Consider the following 22992-nt stretch of genomic DNA (forward strand, 5'->3'; position numbering starts at 1 on the left):
ATAAGTTAATTTATGACCTTGTCAATGTGTCTGTACATTTAAAATCTGCACTTGGACCACTTGTTATAATTATTTCTTTGTGTAGTAAAAGTTTTCCAGTTCCAGATTTTATTAAAAGCATTTGAAACTTCTCCGAAGAACAGGATATTGGTGGATATAATTTACTTTCTCAAACCTCAAGGCTAAAAATAATAGGAAAGAAACCAATCATGTAAAACTTCATTGAGTAGTACAACATTTTTCAACCTGCAAATGAAATGAACACTTACTTGATTTCCAGAGTGGTGTTTTAAAAGATTTTTGCCCCAAGATGTAAATGCTTTAATTCTTTTCTGGGCAATATGATACTCTCCTACAATGAAGTAGTAAATGAAAACTAACTTGAACCATCTGAATGTTTTGCAGAGAGAAAAGAGTAGATATGGTGAAAAAAAAATAGATTTTAAAAATCATTCATATTACCACAAATTGTTGGTTGGAGCAAAGATTTTAAGAGCCTTTAAGGAGGTTGCAGATTCAACAAGCAAATCAGTAACACCATAAAACAGTGCCCAAATATAGACATTAGAGTTTAGATTGTTTTAGCAATACAATTAGGCACAATTGAAGGAATATAATTTGGGCACAGAGAGCTGGGAAATGACAGTAGCAGATGGATTGTACCAATCTACAGCAATCAGAGATGAATCTCTTGGTTTGGATTGTTGAATTTTATACTTTGGAAGCCCTACAAGATTCCTACAGCCAGAGGCTTCAAAAGAGACTATTTCGTCCAACCAGCCCAGAAGGAAACATTAAGTCTGTTACCTTCAATCATTTACTTGCATGGACAATAATGCCCTTGGGATGAACATCTTTAGCCACAAATGTCAATAATCAAGCTGCTTTATAGGTGGATGATAATAGTGACTAATTTACAGGCATTTTTCCCCTTCACCTCCTGTTCTTGAATTATCAGTGTGGTTGAAAATTGGCAGCTTTTATTAGCCTGTTACTCCAATTTCTGGGTGCATTTTTGGTATTGAGGTATAACTGACATACATTATATTAGTTTCAGGTATACAACAAGATAATTTTATATTTGTATATATTGCAAAATATCACCATGATAAGTCTAGCTAACAGGTCACCATACATAGATACAGAATTTGTGTGTGTGTGATGAAAACTTTAAGATCTACTCTCTTATCAACTTTTTTTTTTAACTTTCCTATCAACTTTCAAATATAAAGTATTATTAACTAGAGTTGCCATGCTATCCATTATATCACCATGACTTATTTATTTTATAACTGGAAGTTTTTACTTTTTGACTCCCTTCACCGATTTGGCCCATACCCTATCCTATTTCTTCCAACTATGAATTTGTTCCTGTTCTCGGTATCTATGAGGTTTTTTGTTTTTGTTTCTGTTTTTAAGATTCCACATATAAGTGAGATCACAGTTTTTGTCTTTTTCTCTCACTTAGAAACTCTCAAGGTCTATCCATGTTGTCACAAAAGGCAAGATTCCTTTTTTTTTTTTTTTGCAGATGAATAATATTTCATATGTATATGTATCACAATTTCTTTATTCATCCCTCAATGGACAATTAAATTGTTTCTGTATCTTGGTTATTGTAAATAATGTTGCAACAAACATGGGAATGCTTTATCTATTTGAGCTAGTGTTTTTATTTTTTTTTAGATAAATAACCAGAAGTAGAATTGCTGGATCATATTATAGGTCTATTTTTAACTTTTTGAGGAAACATCATACTCTTTTCCATAGTGGCTGCATCAGTTGACATTCCCACAAACAGTGCACAAGGGTTCCTTTTTTTCTACATCCTTGTCAACACTTGTTATTGTCTTTTTTATAACAGCCGTTCTAAAAGGTGTGAGGTGATACTGCATTGTGGTTTTGATTTGCATTTCATTGATTATTAGTGATTTTGAGCATCTTTTCATGAATCTGTTGACCACAGCATGTCCTCTTTGGAAAATATCTATTTGGATCCTCTGCTCATTTTTAAATTGGATTGTTTTTCTGAGTTTGTAATGAGTTCTTTTTGTATTTTTGGATAGGGTACCTGGTTGTCTGAGTCAGTAGATCATACGACTCTTGATCATATGGGTTGTGAGCTCAAGCCCCATATTGGGTGTACAAACTACTTAAAAAAATTAAAAATCTTCAAAAACCTGAAAGGATGTTTTATATATTTTGGATATAAGCACCTTATTAAATATACAATTTGCAAATATTTTCTCCCATTTAGTAGGTTGTCTTTTCACATTGTTGAGAGTTTTCTTTGTCTTTATATTTTAATGTAGTCCCACTTACTTATTTTTTATTCTGTTGCTTTTGCGTTAGGTGCCACATGCAAAAAATCATCACCAAGACCTATGTCAAGGAGTTTACTGTTTACGTTTTCGAGGATTTGTATGGTTTTAGGCCTCATGTTCAATTCTTTAATCCATTTTGAGTTAGTTTGAATGTACAAAGCAATATAGTGCTCCAGTTTTTCCAACATTTATTAAAGAGACTATTCTTTCCCCATTGTATCTTATTGGCTCCTTTGTCATAAATTAATTGACCATATATGCATGGATATATTTCTGGGCTCTCTATTCAATTGCATTGATCTATGTATTTGCTCTTATGCCAATACTATACTTACTCTTTTGATTACCACAGCTTTGTATACAGTTTGAAGTCAGAAAGCATGATCCCTCCAGCTTTGTTCTATATCCAGATTGCTATTTGCTATTTGGGGTCCTCTGTAGTTCTATACAAATTTTGGGTTTGTCATGTATATATAAAAGCTGCATATAAAAATTTTTGACAGGGATTAAACTGAATATGTAGATTGCCTTGGATAGTATGGGTATTTAACAATGTTAATTCTTATAATTCATAAGTACAGGACAGTTTTTCACTTATTTATGTGTTCAATTTTGTTCACCAATGTCTTATGGCTTTCAATATACAGAACTTTCAACTCCTTGGTTAAATTTACTCCTAGGTATTTTATTCTTTTTGATGAAATTGTAAATGGGATCCTTTTCTTAATTCCCCTGATAGTTTGTTAATCAATGTATAGAAACACAAAAGATTTTTTTTGTATATTAATTTTGTATCCTGCAACTTTACGAATTCATTTATTAGTTCTAATATATATATATATATATATATTTTTTTTTTTTTTCTGGAGCTTTTGAGATTTTCCATATATAGTATTGTGTTCTCATAAATGGTGGCAGTTTTACCTCTTCCATTCCAATTTGTATGCTTTTTATTTCTTTTCTTTTTTGCCTAATGCTCTTCCTAGGAGTTCCAATACTATGTTAAATAAAAGTGGTAAGAGGGGACATCTTTGTCCATTCCTGATCTTAGAGGAAAAGCTTTTAGCTGTTCACCATTGAGTATGATGTTAGTTTTGGTCATATATGGGCTCTATTATGTTGAAGTACATTCATTCACTACCTTAGTCACTATCCTTAAATCTTGAGATTTTATTAAGAAGGGACATTGAATTTTGTCAAAAGCTTTCTCTATGTCTTCTGAGATAATCATATGATTTTTATCCTTCATCTTATTGTGTGAAATCACAGTTATTTTTACTACTTTTGTCTTTTAAGCTTCAGACTTTATAAATGATTAATCCCCTATCTTTACTATATATTTACCTTCCCAGTGAAATTTATTCTTTCTTATGTGTTCTTGTTATTAATTAGTACCCTTTTCAGCTTAAAGAAGTCCCTTCACCATTTCTTGTAAGACCAGTTTAATGGTGATGAACTCCTTTAGTTTTTGCTCATCCAGAAAACTCTTTATTTCTCCTTCAATTCTGAGTGTTAATTGCTGGGTAGAGTATTCTTGGTTGGAACTTTTTTTTCTTTTCACACTTTAAATATATTGTGCCACTCCCTTCTGGCCTGTAAAGGTCTTATGGTCTTATGGGAGTTCCTATGTAACAAATTATTTTTCTTTTGCTGGTTTTCAAATTCTCTCTTCTTTAACTTTTGAGATTTTAATTATAGTATATCTTGTTGGGGTCTCTTTTGGTTCATCTTATTTGGAACACTCTGGGCTTCCCAGATCTGGATGTCTGTTTCTTCAGCTTAGGAAAATTTTCAACCTTTATTTCTTCAAATAAGATTTCTGCCTCTTTCCCTTTTCTTTTCCTTCTGGGAGCCCTATGAAGTGAATGTTAGTTCATTTGAAACTGTTTTGTAAGTCCCTTAATTTATCTTAATTTTTTTCTCCATTCTTTTAGTTATTGCTTTGATTGTGTTCTATTGCACTTTCAGTTAACTGATCTTTTCTTCTGCTTCATCTAATCTGTTGCTGAAACTCTCTAGTGAATTTTTTTTTCAGTTCAAGTATTTTATTTTTCAGCTCTGTGACTTCTGTTTGGTGCTTTCTTCTACTTCTCATCTCTTTGTTGAACTTTTACTGTGTTCACACATTATTCCCTTTATTTCAGTGAGCAAACTATCTTTATGACTGTTATTTTGAACTCTTTATCTGGTAAATCACTCATCTCTGTTTCATTATTTTCCCCACTTATGTTCTATATTGTTCTTTCATTTGAAACACATTTCTGTTTCTTCATTTTGCTTGATGTGTTGGTTTCTATACAGCCAATGAAAAAAACACCTCGGTCTTAAAGAAGTGGCCTAATATAGGAGATGATGCACGTTGTTCAATTGTGCCCCAGCTCTTGGTTTTCTCTCAACCCTTTATGCTTGTCCAAGTAGCTATTATATTTTTAATAATACCTAGTACTTAAGGATGTGCTAAATCTGTCAGTGTTTCAAAGGGGAGAATCTCAATGCCAAGATCTGGGCTGATTAGAAGCCAGACCCTTAGGCCGCAGCTCTTAGTACTATGCAAATATATAGTCCTATGGGACTGTAAGCATAAACCCCACTGGCAAAAAGAGCCAGGCAATCTGGAGGTGTCCCTTGGGCAGGAGAAACAAAACTGAGGATCCAGACAAGTGTATAAGCTCTCCTCTGTGAGATACTGGTGAGCTGGAGCAAGGGAGGCAGGGAGTGCCAAGATGGCATCTACAACTCACATTCTTTGAGAGTAACTTGGTGGACCACTAGATGAGTACCAAACTTGAAATTTGACCCTGAGGCTGAAGCAAAGAAACTGTCTATTCAGACTCTCTGCCCATTTTTAATTGATTTTTTAAAAAGTTTTAATTTAAATTCGTTAGCTAACATACAGTATATTAATTTCAGTGTACAATTTGGTTATTAAACACTTCCATACAATACCCTGTGTTCATTCCAATAAATGCTCTCCTTAATCCCCATCACCTATTTAATCCATCCTCTCACCCACCTCCACGCTGATAACCATCAGTTTGTTCTCTATAGTTAAGAGTCCATTTCCTGGTTTGCCTCTTTTCTCCCCAATGCTTGTTTTATTTCTTAAATTCCACAGATGAGTGTAATCATATGGTATCTTTCTCTTCTTTTGCTTGGCATACTCTCTAGCTCCATCCACATCATTGCAAACTGCATGATGTCATTATTTTTTATGGTTGAGTAATATTCCACTGTATATATACATACAGTGGGATATATATATACACACATATGTGTATATGTATGTATACACACACACATATATACATATACATGTACTTAAATATATATGTATTGTAAATATATATATAAATATATATATGTAAATACATATATAAATATATATGTATTTAAGTAAATTTAAAAAAGGTCTTTTTTTGGGTAATTTAGTTCTTGATATAGCTGAAATATTATTTAGATAAACAACACAGAAAGCATTTGAAATCCTTTAGAGTTTTGAGCAAATTAAAAATATTTTTAAAGCTTTTTCTTTCCATCTTGATTCTCCTAGAACACATCAAAGTGCCTCAACTCTGGGCCTCTACTTCTCAAATCCAAAGGACATCACAGTGTATGTAAAATACCATCCCTGATTGTGTGTAGTAAAAAAATTACTAGCTGTCTGTGACAGTCACTCATACATTTTGCAGCAGGCATTTTGATTTCAGCTCTATGCTGAATTTCGTAATCTCAATATAAATAGGGATGTTGCTTAGCCTCAGAAGATGAATGATCATCACAGATTATGGGAATTAATTCTGGATTAATATGATCAAATTATTGTGGTTTTCAGCATATCACTTAGATATTTGAAACTTTAACTTCATATACAATGATAACATGCTTCACTCTGTGTTGCTTAGTTGTAGAAAAAAAATGCCTGAGGAAGATTAATGCCAAATGTTGGAGTTTTTCCCCCCATCCCTTCCTTGGTCACTGTTCATTATTAACTGAGCAATTAAGTTTATGGGCTATATTTAGTTATAAATAACAGCCATCCTCTATAAAACTTGAGAGTATATGGAATTTAAAGCCTGTTATTTTATGAAATAAAAATGATAAATCAAGAGGAAATGTTTAACATTTTACTTATATAGCATGGGACTATCACCTTGGTTGAGTTAGATACACTGTTCATGAACATGTTTGTTACTACCCCAAGTAATCCATCTCAAGGCAAGAGAAAATGCCAAATTCTTTGGTACTGATAACATTTCAGAGCAACTAGAATCCACATAGTGCAGAATGATGATTAAAACAGTGACCACCAATTTGTCAGAAAACTCCCACTGACTTTGAATAGAAGCCAACTATTTTCTAGAGGCATGTGATTATACTAAGGCAAAAATGAAACTGAGTTTTGCTAAATAGTAAACCATCAACATCAAAACTTACACAACAGGTACCTGGTGTTGACAGTTTTGAGTCAATCCAGACAGCAGTGTGGTGATGGCACTCTTAGGACATATAGCTTTACCAATATCTTTGATAATACAGAAGATGGTACTAGGTAGAAGTACATGGGTATCAACAACTCCTGAGTTGGAAAGTGTTTCAGAAGAGTTTGATTCTGAAAGAAAGCATTGTGCCATATTTTATTGGTAGTTTTTTTTTTCTTTTTAGTGGAACATGAAATAATGGTAACTTAATAATCAATGGCACTTAGGTGAAATACAGTATTAAACATTCACTCAATGACAGACACATAGTATCTTCTGGAAGCTCTGCAAGTAAATCATTCAATGCTAAACCATGGCTATATCTTTAGTTTTTCCTTGGAAAGAACCTTAAAAGGAAAAAAAGCACAACAAAACAAAACAAAACACAGAAATATACTAATTGAAGGTTGTAGGCAAGCCATATCAAGTATTTTTATATTGACATGTTAATTTATAAATCAAAGTACCACAGACTAGTTCTTATTTCAGTTTACTCATGTTAAAACACAAAACTAACAAACAGTTTCTCTAATTATTATTACACTTTGACATAAAGACATTTCACATGCATGCTTACAGCAAAATAGGGACACATAATTTGAGATTCCAGCCAATTTTTAGTTTCTTGGAGCTGTTTATCATCTGTAATTCTCTTCTTTAGGCTCCTTCCTGCTGCCTACCTTTGGTCAATTATTAATTCTCAGTACCATCACCAGTACAAGGACAAAAAATATGAAATAGAGAGTAAAATCAGTCCATCTGGTAATTTAACAGTTCTAGTAAAGGGATTAATAAAAAGATATAAGTAATGTCCAAAATGAATTTACATGATTATTAATGAATCCCAATTATTCCTACCACCTTCCCCACACAGATATTTGAGTTTTGTACACGTATATGCTTTTGTATGGATGGAACTTTAGGGAAAAATTTTGAGATATAGAAACACATGCCTGAGTGGCTCAGTCATTAAGTCTCTGCCTTCTGGCTCAGGTCATGATCCCAGGATCCTGGGATACAACCACGGCCTGGCTCAGTGGGAAAGCTGCTTCTCCCTCTCCCACTTCCCATGCTTGTGTTTTGCCTCTTGCTGTCTCTCTCCCTCTCAAATAAATAAAATCTTAAAAAAAAAAGATACAGAAACACATATCCACATTTATAAGGTAAAATAACACATATACACTTTTAGTTTCATTTCGGTAAGAGCAATAAATGAGACAGATTTTCATCATCAATTTCAAAGTTGTTTGCATCTAATTATTTATTAATTACATAATCACAATATTTTAGTTGATTTTATCTGAATTTGTGAGCGATGGGTTTCTTTCCAAAAAAGTACTTCTACAGTATTCTCATAGTGCTCTGAAGATCCTATAGTATGCCTCTTTTATCAGTTCATCAGAATAGGACTACTATGCTCAAAGACAGAATGCCAATAAACACTTAGAAATGTACTGAAACCAAAGCCCAAAAGGAAGATGGAAAAACTATCAAGGTATGTTTAGAAAATTACTTGAAACTACTATAGTACTATATGAATACAGCTATGCTCCACAAATCCACCTTTAATAAAAAAGAAAGTTAAAATAGTGCTAAACATAAAAAAAAATCCCCTTTCTGAGCTTACAGCCTTGAAAATATTCTTTTATCAAAAATGGAGAATTCATATTTTTGTGTTATTAATATATTACAGTAATTTTTAATATAATTTGCATTGATTCACTTCAATGAAAAAACAAAAGTCTACAGAAAACTATTCTATTTGTAGTCTTGCTTAATCAAGAATGCCAAGTTGTAGGACATTTAAGATGTGTCTAAATCAGACTGCTTTTTTGTATTTAAAGTAATTTCTAGAAAAATTTGCTCCCTATAAGTTATCATGTCTTCTACATCTTTGTAGACAAGCATTTCTTCAATGGACAACAGTTTATAGTTATTCAGGCTGAATGCTGATTTCTTCTGTATAGCATTTAACATTTTTAGGGATACTGTAACTGAATCACTTAAAGAAGAACAAACTGGGAAAATACGAGCATTCCACAAACTCAAACATGTCTTGTTTCCAGAGAACAGTTCCTCTGTAACTTTCAGATTCCAAATATCTAAGCATGACAGGAAACAGACTCCAAAGAATTGAAGTAACTTTATATCTGACAATGTTTTAACATTCTTTTTCAAGTTGTCTTGCACTCCAAATGCCATAGTTGAATACTTTAAGTGTCCATTCATCTTCAAGCTTAAGGAACACACAAAAGAATATGCAGGCAGAACAGCTGCTGTTATGATATGACAACCACTAATAATGCAGTTTTCCCCAATTGAAACATCAGGCCCCAATCTGGAATACTCCACAACTGAGCCAGTTGCCACAGAACATCTTGAATCCAGTATACTTTGAATGATACAGGATGTATTACCAGAACTTTCCGGTATTGCAGAAAAGGTGCTAAAAGCTATGGACTCTAAGCCAAGTTCTGACTTCAAACTGCTATCTGAAGTAAAATGAAACAAGTATTCTTCAGTTGTTCCGATGTGATAAAATTTGGAGTTATTAAGAACAATAACATTTAATGAGGTTCCTTTAAGAAGATGAAATATTCTCTGCCTAATATCTATCAACTCTGCTTCTTCTTTAGTGACATTTGCTGTGTTTCTGGTATACTCCACAGTTGCTCCAGATCCCAAAGCTTGCAGAAAGTCTCCATAGGCATCTATTTCACAGTTCAATGTGCCTATTTTCTCATAAAAAGCAAGTAACTTTTTTGCTGATTTATGATCCATATAAAACAAGCTGTCCGTGTAGACATACTCAGAGTCTAACTTAAGAGAGGGAGTATCACCCCTAGCAAAGTCCTGTTGAGAAATATTTCCCGGTCTATATACAGCATCAAATTGATGCATCTTTTCTATGCTGGGCTTATGAAGGAAACGATGGCAAGACCTGTATTCAAGGTCTCTATATTCTAATTTATCAAAAGGTTCTAAGACAAATACTCCATGTGTGGTTCCAACAGTCAAACTAGAAGGATGAGCTAAAGCAGTAAAGCCAGGTTTGTCAAATCTAATAAACTCACATTCTCCAATACTATAAAGTTCAATATCATCTGCACAGGTAACCAGAATCCCAGGATTCATATGCGAGGGGAAATCAATGTACATGGCTAATTTTAATTCCAACATCTGATAAATGGGGTTACCAAAAGGTAATGCAGTGAAAATTTTGCCCAGGGCACTTGCATTTGGAAGGCGTTGGCTGTAACCACCTATATAAAAATAACAAAATAACTATTTTAAGATGTTTATAAGTCTCTTAAGATTTTAGAAACCCAGGGGGATCAGTTATAACCCAAATATCTCTAAAAAATATTTAATATATATAATATAGTATGGTAGCTCAGGAAAGAATAGCAAATTCCAGGTTACAAATTCAAGACCAATTCTCCTATAGTGATTTGATACAATGCAATGTGAGATTAGGAAAGAATTCTATTATATTATATTTTAGAGGATTTGAATTGTTTTGAATCAATTGTGCAACTAGTAAAGAGAACCATGGGCTAAAAAATGATCTTATATCCATATTTTAAATGATAAATTAAAATTACAACAACGTTTGAACTCCTATATTAAGAATCCACTTCATAGAGGGGGAAAAGTCACAAAAAACTAAAATGCCAATTCTAAAATAAAATTGTTAAACAGTAATTTCCAGATGCAGTGTTCTTCCTCAAATTATTATATACATTTTAAGGAAGTAAAGGTACATTTACTTAAAAGCATTTAAAATTTATACTTGTTTTTAATTTAAACAGGCTTTTTAAATCTGAGTCTTATGACTTTAATTCCTTGAAAAGCATGTTAAGTACATTAAATACCTTACACCATTTTTATGTAACTAATTATATTGAGGAGCCGCATTAGATAGTAGAAAGAGACAAAAACAGGTTCAAACTCTGGTTCACCAATTTTTAGTTGTTCCATCTTTGGATTTACTCCAAATCAGCAAATGTAGAATACCTGCTTTATTGTGTTTTATGTAAAACACTTGGCACATGATATGTTGTTTAACAAATGAGAGCTAATACTTTCTACTTTTCTCCTTTTCCAAAGACTAGCCAATACTTAAGTTTAGCATTGTAAGATTAACCTTTTTCCAACTACGTATTTTATAGTGTCTAACTTAGATTTTACTAAGTTGGTAATAAATAATATTGGTTCTGGAATAAGCTATAAAGTTGAATTTTTCTACTTTTTTAGAATTAGTCTTAAAATCAGAACTTGGATGCTTTATTTGATACCATCCTTACAAAGAATCATTGTTCTGTATATGAATCATAAGAAATAAAGTGCTTTGAAAGACATGTAGATGAGTGGCTCTAAAATACCTGTCCCTGAACTGGTGCTAGTCTATAATAACATTTTCATCAGCTCCAGTACATACAGAAAAGTAACAGAGGTTTGCATATAACCCGAGTTTTAATACAACTAAGTTTATTGAATTAAGAAAACTATTCTCCTGAGATTATTTCTTTCCCACTTTCCTGCTCTAAAATGTCCTCTTTTGTGTGTGATCTTCCCTCTTACATACTTTCTTGTCCTCTCCATGTTTTGTCACCATCCTTTCTCTTGTTTTCAAACTCTTTTAAGGATAGTAGACTTTTGCCACCAATAATCAGATACAATGTATGGTAGAAGGTTTTGGCAAAAGTCTGGTAATCACAGTGCTAAGCCAGCCTCTCCCCTACAATAATAATCCCTTTTAAAGCATTATCAAGAAATGTTCACATTTTGATGAGTTATATTTTAGGAAAATAATTTTCTATATACATACTGAAAACAATATCCATGAAAAGCTGATGATGTATGTGATCTATAAAGATACATTTGTGAAAAAAATTATGTTGCTTACAACTTTAAAATGTCTAGAAAAACATGAAATATGTTTTCAAAGCACAGTAACTTCAAAGAAAAAAAAATTTAAAGAGGAGAAGTATTTGCAAGGTAGAAGAAAGTCCCTAAAATATCAAAGGTAAAATGTCAATTAGTGAAAAAGAAAATGTGTAACTTTACCAGAATGAATTAATAGGATGGTAAAAGAATTCCATTTATTGCCATATATCTTTTCCAAACATCGAAGGGCACAAAGTGTGGATCCTCCATTTCCTTAAAAATAAAAGTTAAAAAATGTAATTAATTTCATAGAAACTTACTGAAAATTTGTAATTATGGTAAAAAGTTAGGTGTTTTAAGTTTGAGGATAGGGCCTTTGGCTAACAATTAACTAGCTGGAGAGCAAAGGTATGGTCAAAAGAGTCACACTGAACACACATTTCACAGTATTTAAATAGATAAATAATTAGCAATGAAATCCAGAGATTAGCACTTGATAATAACTGAGGAGCACTGAAATCTCCTGAAAATAAGGAAGTAATATATTAGACAAACTGCAACACAAAAAGTAAGTATACATGTTCATTTGAAATTACAAACTAAAAAACCTATTAAAATAATTCTCCCACATGATAAAACCAAATATTTGAGTTAGATTTCCTTTCTAAAAAGTTTCTTAGAACCTGGTGTTCTAAAAAATATCTTAAATATAACTACACTTACTAGTTACCTTGGGCAAGTTATTTAACTCTGTCTCAAATTCTCATCTATATGATAGGAACCATAAAAGTACTGACTACACCATTATGAGGATTAACACAGGTTAAATAGAACAACGCCAATGTCAGATATAGATACCCTGTGTGGTATCAAGAGGCTTCAGCTTTGAATATCAAAAAGAAAATGGCCCCCAGAAAAAGAGCAAGTATTTTTATTTTTATTTGCAGTGGAAGGTCAAAGGCAAGGTTGACTTAAACTGGGTTTTTAAAGTAAGTATCTGTGATACGTGGGCCATTAGACTGTGCTCTTTTACTCTTTTACTTTCTGCATCATGGTTCCAAGAGGCTAAGTATGTGTGTGTGTTTATTTTTTTCCCCTGATTTGCAATCTTCATGTAAGAGTACCGATTTTAACTCCAGCAGGATCAACAAAAACATGATATTGAACTCCAAGGGGTAGCTCCTTTTTTTTCAGCTTTTCTGAGAGCTGTTGCTTATAAGCAAGCTCCTGTTTTTCATCAGCTGCTGTTATTGCAACAATGTCCCAGAATTCTCCAGCTGTCACAGGTTTGCCTGTGTGGAAAAAACAAGGGAATAAGTATCAGAAATCTCTAGCTGTTATAGGTTACCTCTTTGGAAAGAAAAAAAAAAAAAAAGATTATCTTCATAAACCTATCTTCTCAGAATTAGAGAAAAATTAGTGGCTAGGTAGGATAATTCAAACTAGTTCTATTGAAGATTGTCCACAATTTTTTATTTTTTTCTCTTAGATTACTTGCTCCTTTTATAGTTTATAGTTCACTTTTTTAATATTCTGAAAGTTGTTAGGTTTCTTTTTTTTTTTTTAAAGATTTTATTTATTTATTTGACAGACAGAGATCACAAGTAGGCAGAGAGAGAGAGAGGAGGAAACAGGCTCCATGCCAAGCAAAGAGCCTGATGTGGGGCTTGATCCCAGGACTCTGGGATCATGCCCCAGCCGAAGGCACAGGCTTTAACCCACTGAGCCACTCAGGCACCCCAGTTGTTAGGTTTCTTAAGAGAAGTACTTTCGCCTTCCTAAAATTTACTTCGATTCTTAAATAACAAGAGACAAAAAGAATAAATGAATCTCCAGCTGTGAAAATCAATTTTCATATATCAGGACTGTTTATTGGTTAAGTACAATTCATCCCAAAGATCCACTCCTCCAATGTTACTATTTATAAATTTAGGTCCTTTATTGTTTATTACCTTAAGTTGAGCCATGCAAGTTTACAAAGATTTTAAGTATGACCTAAAATTCTGGATAACAGAAAAGTTCCCAACTCCCTAATGAACTCATTAAAAAAAAGACTGAATTTTTGGTAGACAGTTGGAAGCTCTTCTTTATTGGTACACAAGATGATAAGGATTCTTATTAGTTAACAGACAGGATTTGTCCAAACCTAACAGTCCTGAAGATCCTACTGTCTTCCAAGTATTACTTCCTGTATTTTTAATGCAGTAATTTCATCAAAAATATAATTTTATTAGGTAGTTGTACAAAGAATGACAAATAACACAGCTTTATTTATTTTTTGATACAAACTTCCCCTTTTAGATTTTAACCTGTAATTCCTCTGTGTCTTGTTCTGTTTTTTACTCAGTTTGCATTCACAGCATGGAACGAATTGATGAAGGAGGTAAGGGGACTGTAGAATGCTAAAATCAGATTTGTATTGATCAAAACACTGTGCTTTAGATCATTTAGATTTATTTTAAATAACTTTTGTTAATGAGCTAACCAAATGCATAACTTGGATTTATAGCTTCCCTAATCAGATTAATATTTTCTTTCTTCTTCCTTCTCTCTTATTTTGATATATATATGTTACTAGGAATAAAGTCAAAGAAATAAAGTAACAACATAATAAAAGGGCAGTGGCAGAATTAAAAAAAAAAAAAATCAAGAAGGGTATTAGCTACAGCTGGGCCTGCGTCCTAAGCCCCAAGGTGAGAAACAGGAAGTGACAGTCCAGCAAATTTCCCGGTACGTAAAGCACCCTCCCTGTCCACTGCCGGGAATAGCTGGGGTTCCCTCTTCGCTACCTCTCAGCTCTGAAAACCTCCTTAATTTTCGCTGGGTGGCTTCTCGCAGAGTTACGCCAAGGGGTGCAAGCGCAGCAGCCATAACAACACCTTCCCCGAAACCAGCAGAATCCTTCCAAGTCTCTGCCGCTCTGCACAGCACGCATGCGCACCTGAATGTAACCCGTTCATGGGTCCGGTTTCGCCTCTGTCCCCGCCCTTTACGTGCGTCTCTCACGTAACCACGCCCACGAAGCTCCGGCCCGCCCCGAGAAAACCTTGAGGGACGGAGTCCAGAGTCTGGCCTCGTTTCCCTAGCAACCGTCTCCGGAACAGATGAACACCTAGCGATTTGACGGACTGTGCCGGGTCTGGGCCGTTTGTTCCCAACTTATAAAGCCTTGCAGCCCAGTTGACCCGGTGAGTGGTTCGGGTTGGGCGGTAAAATTGCTAGAACCGACCCTTTAAGAAGACAAAACCACAATTTATCTTCCAGATCTCTCGAATAGTGGTTCGTCCTAACTCGCCGTTTGTTTCAGCCAGGAACAGTTCCCAAAGACCTCTTGACAGTTAATTCCTCCCACCGTGTCGTCATCTGAAGACATTTGCTCCAAGCCCAAGTCCAGATATATAATCTGAACATTCAAAATCTGTATTCTGTTCAGGAACCTTAGGTTTGTGGTTTCTTTGCCCTTGCAGTTCTTAGTAAGTGAGCCTCTCCACTCCTAAGTTTTGAGTTCACTTCATAGGCTTTTGTAAATTGTATATAATTCAATCTGGGACCAGTCCCTTAACATTTGTGGTATTAGGTTTATTTACTGGCATTCTTTTGTATATGCAGACTGATCAAGAACTTTAAATGACATTACTGGGAATAAGTCAGACCTATTAGATGTATTTTTAGTAGCTATCTATAAGTCTTTATCTTGTAAAGCACAAGTTTATAATGAGTTTTACAGGTTAATCTCTTCATCTTTACATAGAAGAAAATTATGAATCAGAATAATGACTTACTGAAGGCCTCAAAATCAGTAATAGAGAAGACTTTAACATAATTTTTCAATCCCAAATCCAGAAATCATCTACCACACCATGCATTTTGATTTATTTTAGAAACCTGTCTTCACTAAACTTTCCATCAATGCCATAGGCAGGCATTCAGGGCTCTACAAGGTCTTGCCATGAATTTAATTTAGGTTTTTTTATTTGTTCGTTTGTTTGTTTTACCTAAAGACTTGGCTTTGTATTTAATTTTGTACTTAGAGAGAAATCATTTGGGTAAAAAGAGAGATTACCCTTTCAAAGTTCCATTGTTTAAACAGTTTATTTTTGTTGTTGTTGTTGTTAATAAAATCAAAAAATGGGCAGAAGATATGAATAGACACTTCTCCAGTGAAGACATACAAATGGCTATCAGACACATGAAAAAATGTTCATCACCACTAGCCATCAGGGAGATTCAAATTAAAACCACATTGAGATATCACCTTACACCAGTTAGAATGGCCAAAATTAGCAAGACAGGAAACAACATGTGTTGGAGGGGATGTGGACAAAGGGGAACCCTCTTACACTGTTGGTGGGAATGCAAGTTGGTGTAGCCTCTTTGGAGAACAGTGTGGAGAATCCTCAAGAAATTAAAAATAGAGCTTCCCTATGACCCTGCCATTGCACTACTGGGTATTTACCCCAAAGATACAGATGTAGTGAAAAGAAGGGCCATCTGTACCCCAGTGTTTATAGCAGCAATGGCCATGGTCGCCAAACCGTGGAAAGAACCAAGATGCCCTTCAACGGACGAATGGATAGGGAAGATGTGGTCCATATACACTATGGAGTATTATCCCTCCATCAGAAAGGATGAATACCCAACTTTTGTAGCAACATGGATGGGACTGGAAGAGATTATGCTGAGTGAGATAAGTCAAGCAGAGAGAGTCAACTATCATATGGTTTCACTTATTTGTGGAGCATAACAAATAGCATGGAAGACAAGAGGAGTTAGAGAGGAGAAGGGAGTTGAGGGAAATTGGAAGGGGAGGTGAACGATGAGAGACTATGGACTCTGAAAAACAATCTGAGGGTTTTGAAGGGGTGGGGGGTGGGAGGTTGGGGGAACCAGGTGGTGGGTATTAGGGAGGACACGGATTCCATCGAGCACTGGGTGTGGTGCAAAAACAATGAATACTGTTATGCTGAAAATAAAAACAAAAAAACATTGAGAACATTTAGAAAATACAGAAGGCTTTGAGTGAGGTGAGAACAAAAGGGAGTGGGCGATACAGATCAGAGAGGTGACAAAAGCCTAAAGAAAGGATATTGTTTTTTTTGTCCTGGATGAAACAAAGCCATTGCAGAGTTTTGATGTGACTTGCCTTGTGTCTAAAAAGATCGCTCAGAAATGTGAAAGTAGACTATAGTGGAGGGTGGGGGCAAGGATAGAGTTGGTGGAAACTTGGCTATGATAGTATCAGTGGGGCTGCTGAGAAATTGACTAGATTCTGGACATATTTTTGAAGGCACAGTCAATACAATTTGCTAATGGCATGGGTATGGAATGCTAGAGAATGAAAGAAATCAAATTGACTACCTGAAGGATAGAATGGCCATCAACTGAGATGGGAAAGACTATGGATGGAGAATGTTAGTGGAATAGTAGGGAGTGTCCAGAATTTGGTTATAGACATGTGGAATATACAGATGTATGTCTATGCAGTACATATGTAATGGAAGTTTTTATGTGTTTGTGTGTCTGTAGGCATTATACATATGAGTTTGGAGTTCATGAGAGAGGTCTAGGCTAGAGCGATAACTTTAGGAATCTTCAGCATACATATGGAGTTACTTTTATTTTATTTTACCTTATTTTGCTTTTTTGAAAGTTTTTAATTCCAGTTGGTTATCATAATCTGTAATATTGGATTCTGGTGTATAATAAATAGTGATTCAACACTTCCTAGACTACCTGGCGCACATAACAAGTGCACTTCTTAATCTCTATCACCTATGTAACCCATCCCCCAGCTCACCTCCTCTCTGGTAACCATCAGTGTTACTTGGTTTGCCTCTTTGTGTCCCCCCCCCAATTTACCCATTTGTTTTCTTTCTTAAATTCTACATATGAGTGAAGTCATATGATACTTGTCTTTCTCTGACTGACTTATTTCAGTTACTATTATGGCTGAGTAATATTCCATTGTGTGTACCAAATCTTTTTTTGTCCCCTCAGATCTAGGATAAGGATTCAGTTTAGGACCAGAATAATGGTTAGGGTTAGGGTCAGTGCAAGGGTATGTGCCTACTATCCTGCAGTTCTGAGACCTCTCCAGAGGGATAACCTTAGGTTTAGAGTTATGGGTAGGGGTTAGTTGGAGTTAATTTTAAACTACAGAACTAAATGAGGGCCCAGGGGAAGAAAGGTTAATAAAGCTTATAAGCTCGAGAATTGTGCATACTAACAAGGTAAACAGTGAAAAAGTGACCAAATAAAGTTTTGGATAGTGATAAGAACTGTGAAGAGACTGAAACAGGCTGATGTATCATTTCTTAGACCTGGGAAGGATGGCCATAGAAATTGATGTTATTTTTTTCTGATATGATTATTCATATAAAATGTGTTGAAAGTAAATATACCACATTATCAGCTATAGTTTTTGTTCTTCTTCCCTATTTTCTGTTTTTCTCAAATATTCATTAGTATAATTTTAAGTAAAAATGAAAAAAATATTGAATATTATGTGAGTGGAAGAAATTTCCTTGGAAGTTGATTGTAGAGGGTAAAAATTCTAAGGATTTAAGTTTATGTTTAATATAATCAAACAGTGTGATATGGTTGCTAAATAGTCATAAGCTACAGTAACCAGAATAAAATATACCAACAAAGCTAAGTAGTAAAATCATTAATTCTGTATAAGTAAAACATGATGGAAATGATGTATTTAATCATGGATTCCACATTTCAAAAGGAACATCAGACAAACTGAGCTATAAATAAGTTGAAAATGACATTCTGTAGAGGCATTTGGGCTTTTTTTCTATGGGAAGATAGTAGAGTATCTGAAAAAGTACCATAAAGAAAAGTGAGAATAGATTTTTAAAAGAACTTTACTGAGGCACAATTTATGTACCATAACTAACCTGTTATAAGTGAACAATTAAATGATTTTTAGTAAGTTTACTAAATTGTTCAACCACTACCCCAATAAGATGCCTGTGCTTGTTTATAGTTAATGAAATGTTACTTTTATTATTATAGATTTAACTATGACTATTGTGTGTAAGTTGTAGAGAAGCACAGTAAATTTGTTTCCAAACACTTTTTTTTTTCCTTCTTCACAAGAAGACACTGAAGAAGACAAGAAGACACTGAAGCCCAATGAAGAATGTCCTAGATCATGGACTATGATGCTATGGTGCATGGCTTGATCAGTACATGCTAAGGCTCTGATCTTTCCATTTCTTGTGCTTTATCTCTCTGTTCAACTACTGTTCCTCCTTCTACCCTTTCTGACATGTAGTATAAGCAAAAAATTCTTTTTTTATTGTTCCCTTCATTTGAATTTACTTAGCTAGCTAGCTTGTTCTCAGCTTATTTCTTTAGCATTTATTTTCCCTTGTTGAAAGAACCCTCACCCTTCTGACCCTTCTGGAGATCCAAGGACAACTTTTTCCCCCTAACTTCTATTTGCTGGCCTCCCTTTGTATTTTTTTTTTTTAAGAGACTTTATTTTTTAGAGTAGTTTTAGTGTCACGACAAAATTAGAGGAAGACATAGAGATTTCCAATATACCCCCACATATACTTGCAGGTACATAGCCTACCCCATCAATATCCCCTGCTAAAGTGGTACATTAATTATGGTTGATGAACCTATCTTGACACTTCATAATTACCCAAAGTCCATAGTTTACCTTTCATTTCAATCTTGGTGTTGTATATTCAACAAAGCAAGATGACATGTATCCCTCATTAATAATATTCAGAATTTCACTGCCTAAAATTTTTCTGTGTCCTGCCTATTCATTCACCCCATGAACTCTGCAACCACTGATCTTTTTACTATCTCCACACTTTCGCTTTTTTCATTATGTCATATAGTAGAATCCTTCACTATGTAGCTTTTTTAGTTGGTCTCTTTCACTTAGTAATATGCATTTAAGGTACACCATGTCTTTTTATGGCTTGATACCAATTTCTTTTTAGTGCTGAGTAATAATTCATGCCTGGATGTACCACACTTTATCCATTCACCTATTGAAGGACATCTTGGTTGGTCCCAAATTTTAACAATTATGAGTAAAGTTGTTATGAACATCCATGTGCAAGTTGTTCTATAAAAATAAGTATTCAACTCCTTTGGATAAATACCAAGGAGTGCAATTACTGGATCTCTGATAAGAGTATATTTCGTTTTATAAGATATAGCCAAACCATCTTCCATACTTGCTGTACTATTTTACATTCTTATCAACAATGAATGATAGTTCTGTTGCTCCACATCCTTGCTAGCAGTTGGTAGTTTCCACGTTCAGGATTTTGGTCATTCTAATAGGTGTGTAATGATAGCTCATTGTTGTTTTAATATGCCATCTGTATATCTTCTTTGGTGAAGTGTCTGTTAAGATCTTTGGCCCATTTTTTAATCTGGTTCATTTCCATATTATTTAGTTTTAAGTGTTCTTTGTATATTTTGGATAAAAGTCTTTTTTCAAATGTGTCTTTTGCAAATATTTTCTCCCAGTCTATGGCTTGTTTTCTCATTCATTTGACATTACTTTTGAAAATTATATGTCTTTGATTTTAATGAAGTATAGTTATGAAGTATTTCTTTCATGGGTTATGATTTTTTATTATTATACCTAGGGTCACCTTGATTTTCTTCTAGGTTATCTTCTATGAGTTTTAAGGTTTTGTGTTTTACATTTGGATCATAGGTCCAGTTTGAATTAATTTTTCTGAAAGTGTTAAGTCTGTGTCTAGAGTCATGTTTTTGTTTGTTTGTTTTGCATTTGGATGTCCAATTGTTTCAGCACCATTGGTTAAAAGTCTATCTTAGCTCCTTTGTACTATCTTTGCTTCTTTGTCAAAGATCAGTTGACTATATTTCTGTTTGTTTGTTTCTGGACTCTGTTCAGTTCCATTGGACTATCCATCGTTTTGACAATACTACATTGTCTTGACAACTGTATCTTTATGGTAAGTCTTAAAATCTGGTAGTGGCATTCCTCCAATTTTGCTCTTCTTCAATAGTGTGTCAGATATTATGGGTTTTTGCCATAAAGTTCAAAGTATAAACTTTAAAATAAGTTTGTTGGTATTGATAAAATAATTTGCTGAGATTTTGAATGGCATTGCACTGAATTTATAGATCAAGTTGGGAGGAACTGACATCTTGATAGTGAGTCTTCCTATCTGGGCTATCAATGCACATGAAATCACTCTCCATTTATTTAGTTCTCTGATTTTGTTCATCAGCAGTTTGTTGTTTTCTTCTATAGATCTCGTACATATTTTGTTACATTTATACCTAAATATTTCATTTTTGGGGGGTGCTAATATAAACAATATAGTATTTTTAGCTTGTTCATTGCTGGTATATAGGAAAATGATTAGCTTTGTGTAAGAACCTTGTATCTGTAACCTGTTAAAATCACTTATTCATTTCAGGGTTTAGTAGTTTTTTTTGCTTGTTTGTTTTGTTTCATGTTATTGATTCTTTTAAATTTTCTTTAAAAAAATACTTTATTTATTTGAGAGAGAGAAAGTGAGAGAGTGAGCATGAGTTGGGGTAGGGGCTGAGAAAGAGGGAGAAGCAGACTGTCCACTGAGCAGGGACTTGGGCTTGGTACTAGGACCCTGAGATCATAACTGGAGCCTAAGGCAGATGCTTAACAGACTGAGCCACCCAGGTGCCCTCTTTTGGGTTTTTCTATGTAGATGATCATGTCATCTGTGAACAAAAACAGTTTTATTTCCTTCTTCCCAGTCCTTATATATTTTGAAATTTCCTTGCCCTGTCTTATTGAAATAGCTAAGAATTTCAGTAGGATGTTACAAGGCAGTGATCAGTTGGAATATCCTTTCCTTGGACCTTAGTGGGGTCTTACTGGGGAAGCTTTTAATTTCTTATCACTAAGTATGATGTTAGCTACAGAAATTCTTATAGGTATTTTTACTAATTTGAAGAAGTTCTCTATTCTTTGGTTACTGAGAATTTTTATCATGAATAGTGTTGGATTTGATAAAATGATTTTTCTGTGTATGTTGAAATGTTCATGTGATTTTTCTTTTTTTCAGCCTGTTAATGTGATGGATTACACAGATTGGTTTGTGAGTGTTGAACCAGACTTGCATACCTGGGAAAAATCCCACTTGGTAGATTCTTTTTATACACTGTTGGATTCAATTTGCTAATTTTTTTTCCCAGGAGTTTTGGATCTATTTTCAGGAGAAATATTGGTCTGTTCTTTACATTCTTATAATGTCTTTGGCCATAGTGTTAAAATAATTCTGACCTCATAGAACAAGTTAGGTTTTGCTTCTATCTTCTGAAAGGGATTGTAGGGAATTGGTATAATTTCTTCCTTAAGTTTGGTAGCATTCCTCAGTGAACTTATATGAGTCTGGTGCTTTCTATTTTGAAAAGTTATTATTTATTAACTTAGTTTCTTTCATAAATATCTGCCTATTCAGATTGTCTCTTTGTTCTTGTGTGAATCATAACAGATTGTGTCTTTCAAGGAATGTGTACATTTCATCTAGGATATGAAACTTTTGTGCATGGAACTGTTCATGATATTTCTTTATTATACTTCTAAAGTCCATGGGATCTGTAGTATTGTCCACTCTTTAATTTCTGGTATTAATAATTAAAAATAATTTATATTAGTGATTAATAATAATAAACAATTTGTGTTCTCTCTCACTTTTTTCTTTGATCTTTCCAAAGAACCAGCTTTGGGTTTCATTGATTTTCTCTATTGATTTTCTGTTTTTAATTTCATTGGTTTCTCCTGTAATTTTTATTATTTCTTTACTTACACTTACTTTGGATTTTATTTGCTCCTTTTTTTCCTAGTTTTCTAAGGTGAAGTTTAGGTTATTGCTTTTAGATTTTTCTTCTTTATATATGCATTCAATGCTGTAAATTTCCCTCTAATCACTGCCTTTGCTACATCCCACCAATTTTGATAAGTTGTATTTTTATTTTTCATTTAGTTTAAAATATTTTTAAATTTCTCTTGAGGTCTTTGACCATGTGTTATTTAGAAATATGTTGTTTAATCTCCACATATTTGGGGGTATTCCAGCTTTCTGTTATTGATGTGTAGTTTAATTCCATTGTGATCTGGGGCAGACATTATATAATTTCTGTGCTTTTAAATCTGTTAAGTTGTGTTTTAGGCCCAAACTATGGCCTATCTTGGTAAATGTTTATGTGAACTTTTGATGAATATACATTTGGCGGTTGTTGGATGAAGTAGTCTGTAGATGTCAATTACATCATGTTGATTGATGGTGTTGTTGTGTTTA

At 34.0% G+C, this 22992-nt stretch overlaps 2 protein-coding genes across 5 annotated transcripts in view; one reads left to right on the forward strand and one right to left on the reverse strand.

The window, feature by feature from the left end:
- Positions 1-8033: 8033 nt before the first annotated feature.
- Positions 8034-14646, reverse strand: FPGT (fucose-1-phosphate guanylyltransferase). 2 transcript variants are annotated; one of them, XM_047725516.1, is made up of 4 exons: positions 14482-14646; positions 12817-12984; positions 11873-11965; positions 8034-10065 (listed from the first exon to the last, which is right to left on the reverse strand). In XM_047725516.1, the coding sequence occupies exons 1-4, from the start codon at positions 14561-14563 to the stop codon at positions 8606-8608; spliced, it is 1803 nt and encodes a 600-aa protein (XP_047581472.1). In that variant the 5' UTR covers positions 14564-14646; the 3' UTR covers positions 8034-8605. The 2 variants fall into 2 exon arrangements, with proteins under 2 accessions (XP_047581472.1, XP_047581473.1); XM_047725517.1 differs by having other exon boundaries at positions 9082-9248.
- Positions 14647-14684: 38 nt separating this feature from the next.
- The window catches only part of LRRIQ3 (leucine rich repeats and IQ motif containing 3), a 203301-nt gene continuing 194993 nt past the window's right edge, over positions 14685-22992 (forward strand). For all 3 annotated transcript variants that reach the window (XM_047725515.1, XM_047725513.1, XM_047725514.1), the window contains exon 1: positions 14685-14880. The gene's annotated coding sequence lies outside the window, so the exon portion shown is untranslated. The remainder of the gene's footprint in view (positions 14881-22992) is intronic.

This window comes from Lutra lutra, chromosome 4 (genome assembly GCF_902655055.1).
Source record: "Lutra lutra chromosome 4, mLutLut1.2, whole genome shotgun sequence".
Classification (NCBI taxonomy): domain Eukaryota; kingdom Metazoa; phylum Chordata; class Mammalia; order Carnivora; family Mustelidae; genus Lutra; species Lutra lutra.

Coding starts and splice junctions, on each gene's coding strand:
- FPGT (XM_047725516.1), bottom strand. CDS start 14,563: ATGGCTGCTGCGCTTGCACCCCTTGGCGTAACTCTGCGAGAAGCCACC. Junction 12,985..14,481: donor GAGGTTTTCAGAGCTGAGAG/GTAGCGAAGAGG, acceptor TTTTCCACACAG/GCAAACCTGTGACAGCTGGA. Junction 10,066..11,872: donor CATCCTATTAATTCATTCTG/GTAAAGTTACAC, acceptor ATTTTTATATAG/GTGGTTACAGCCAACGCCTT.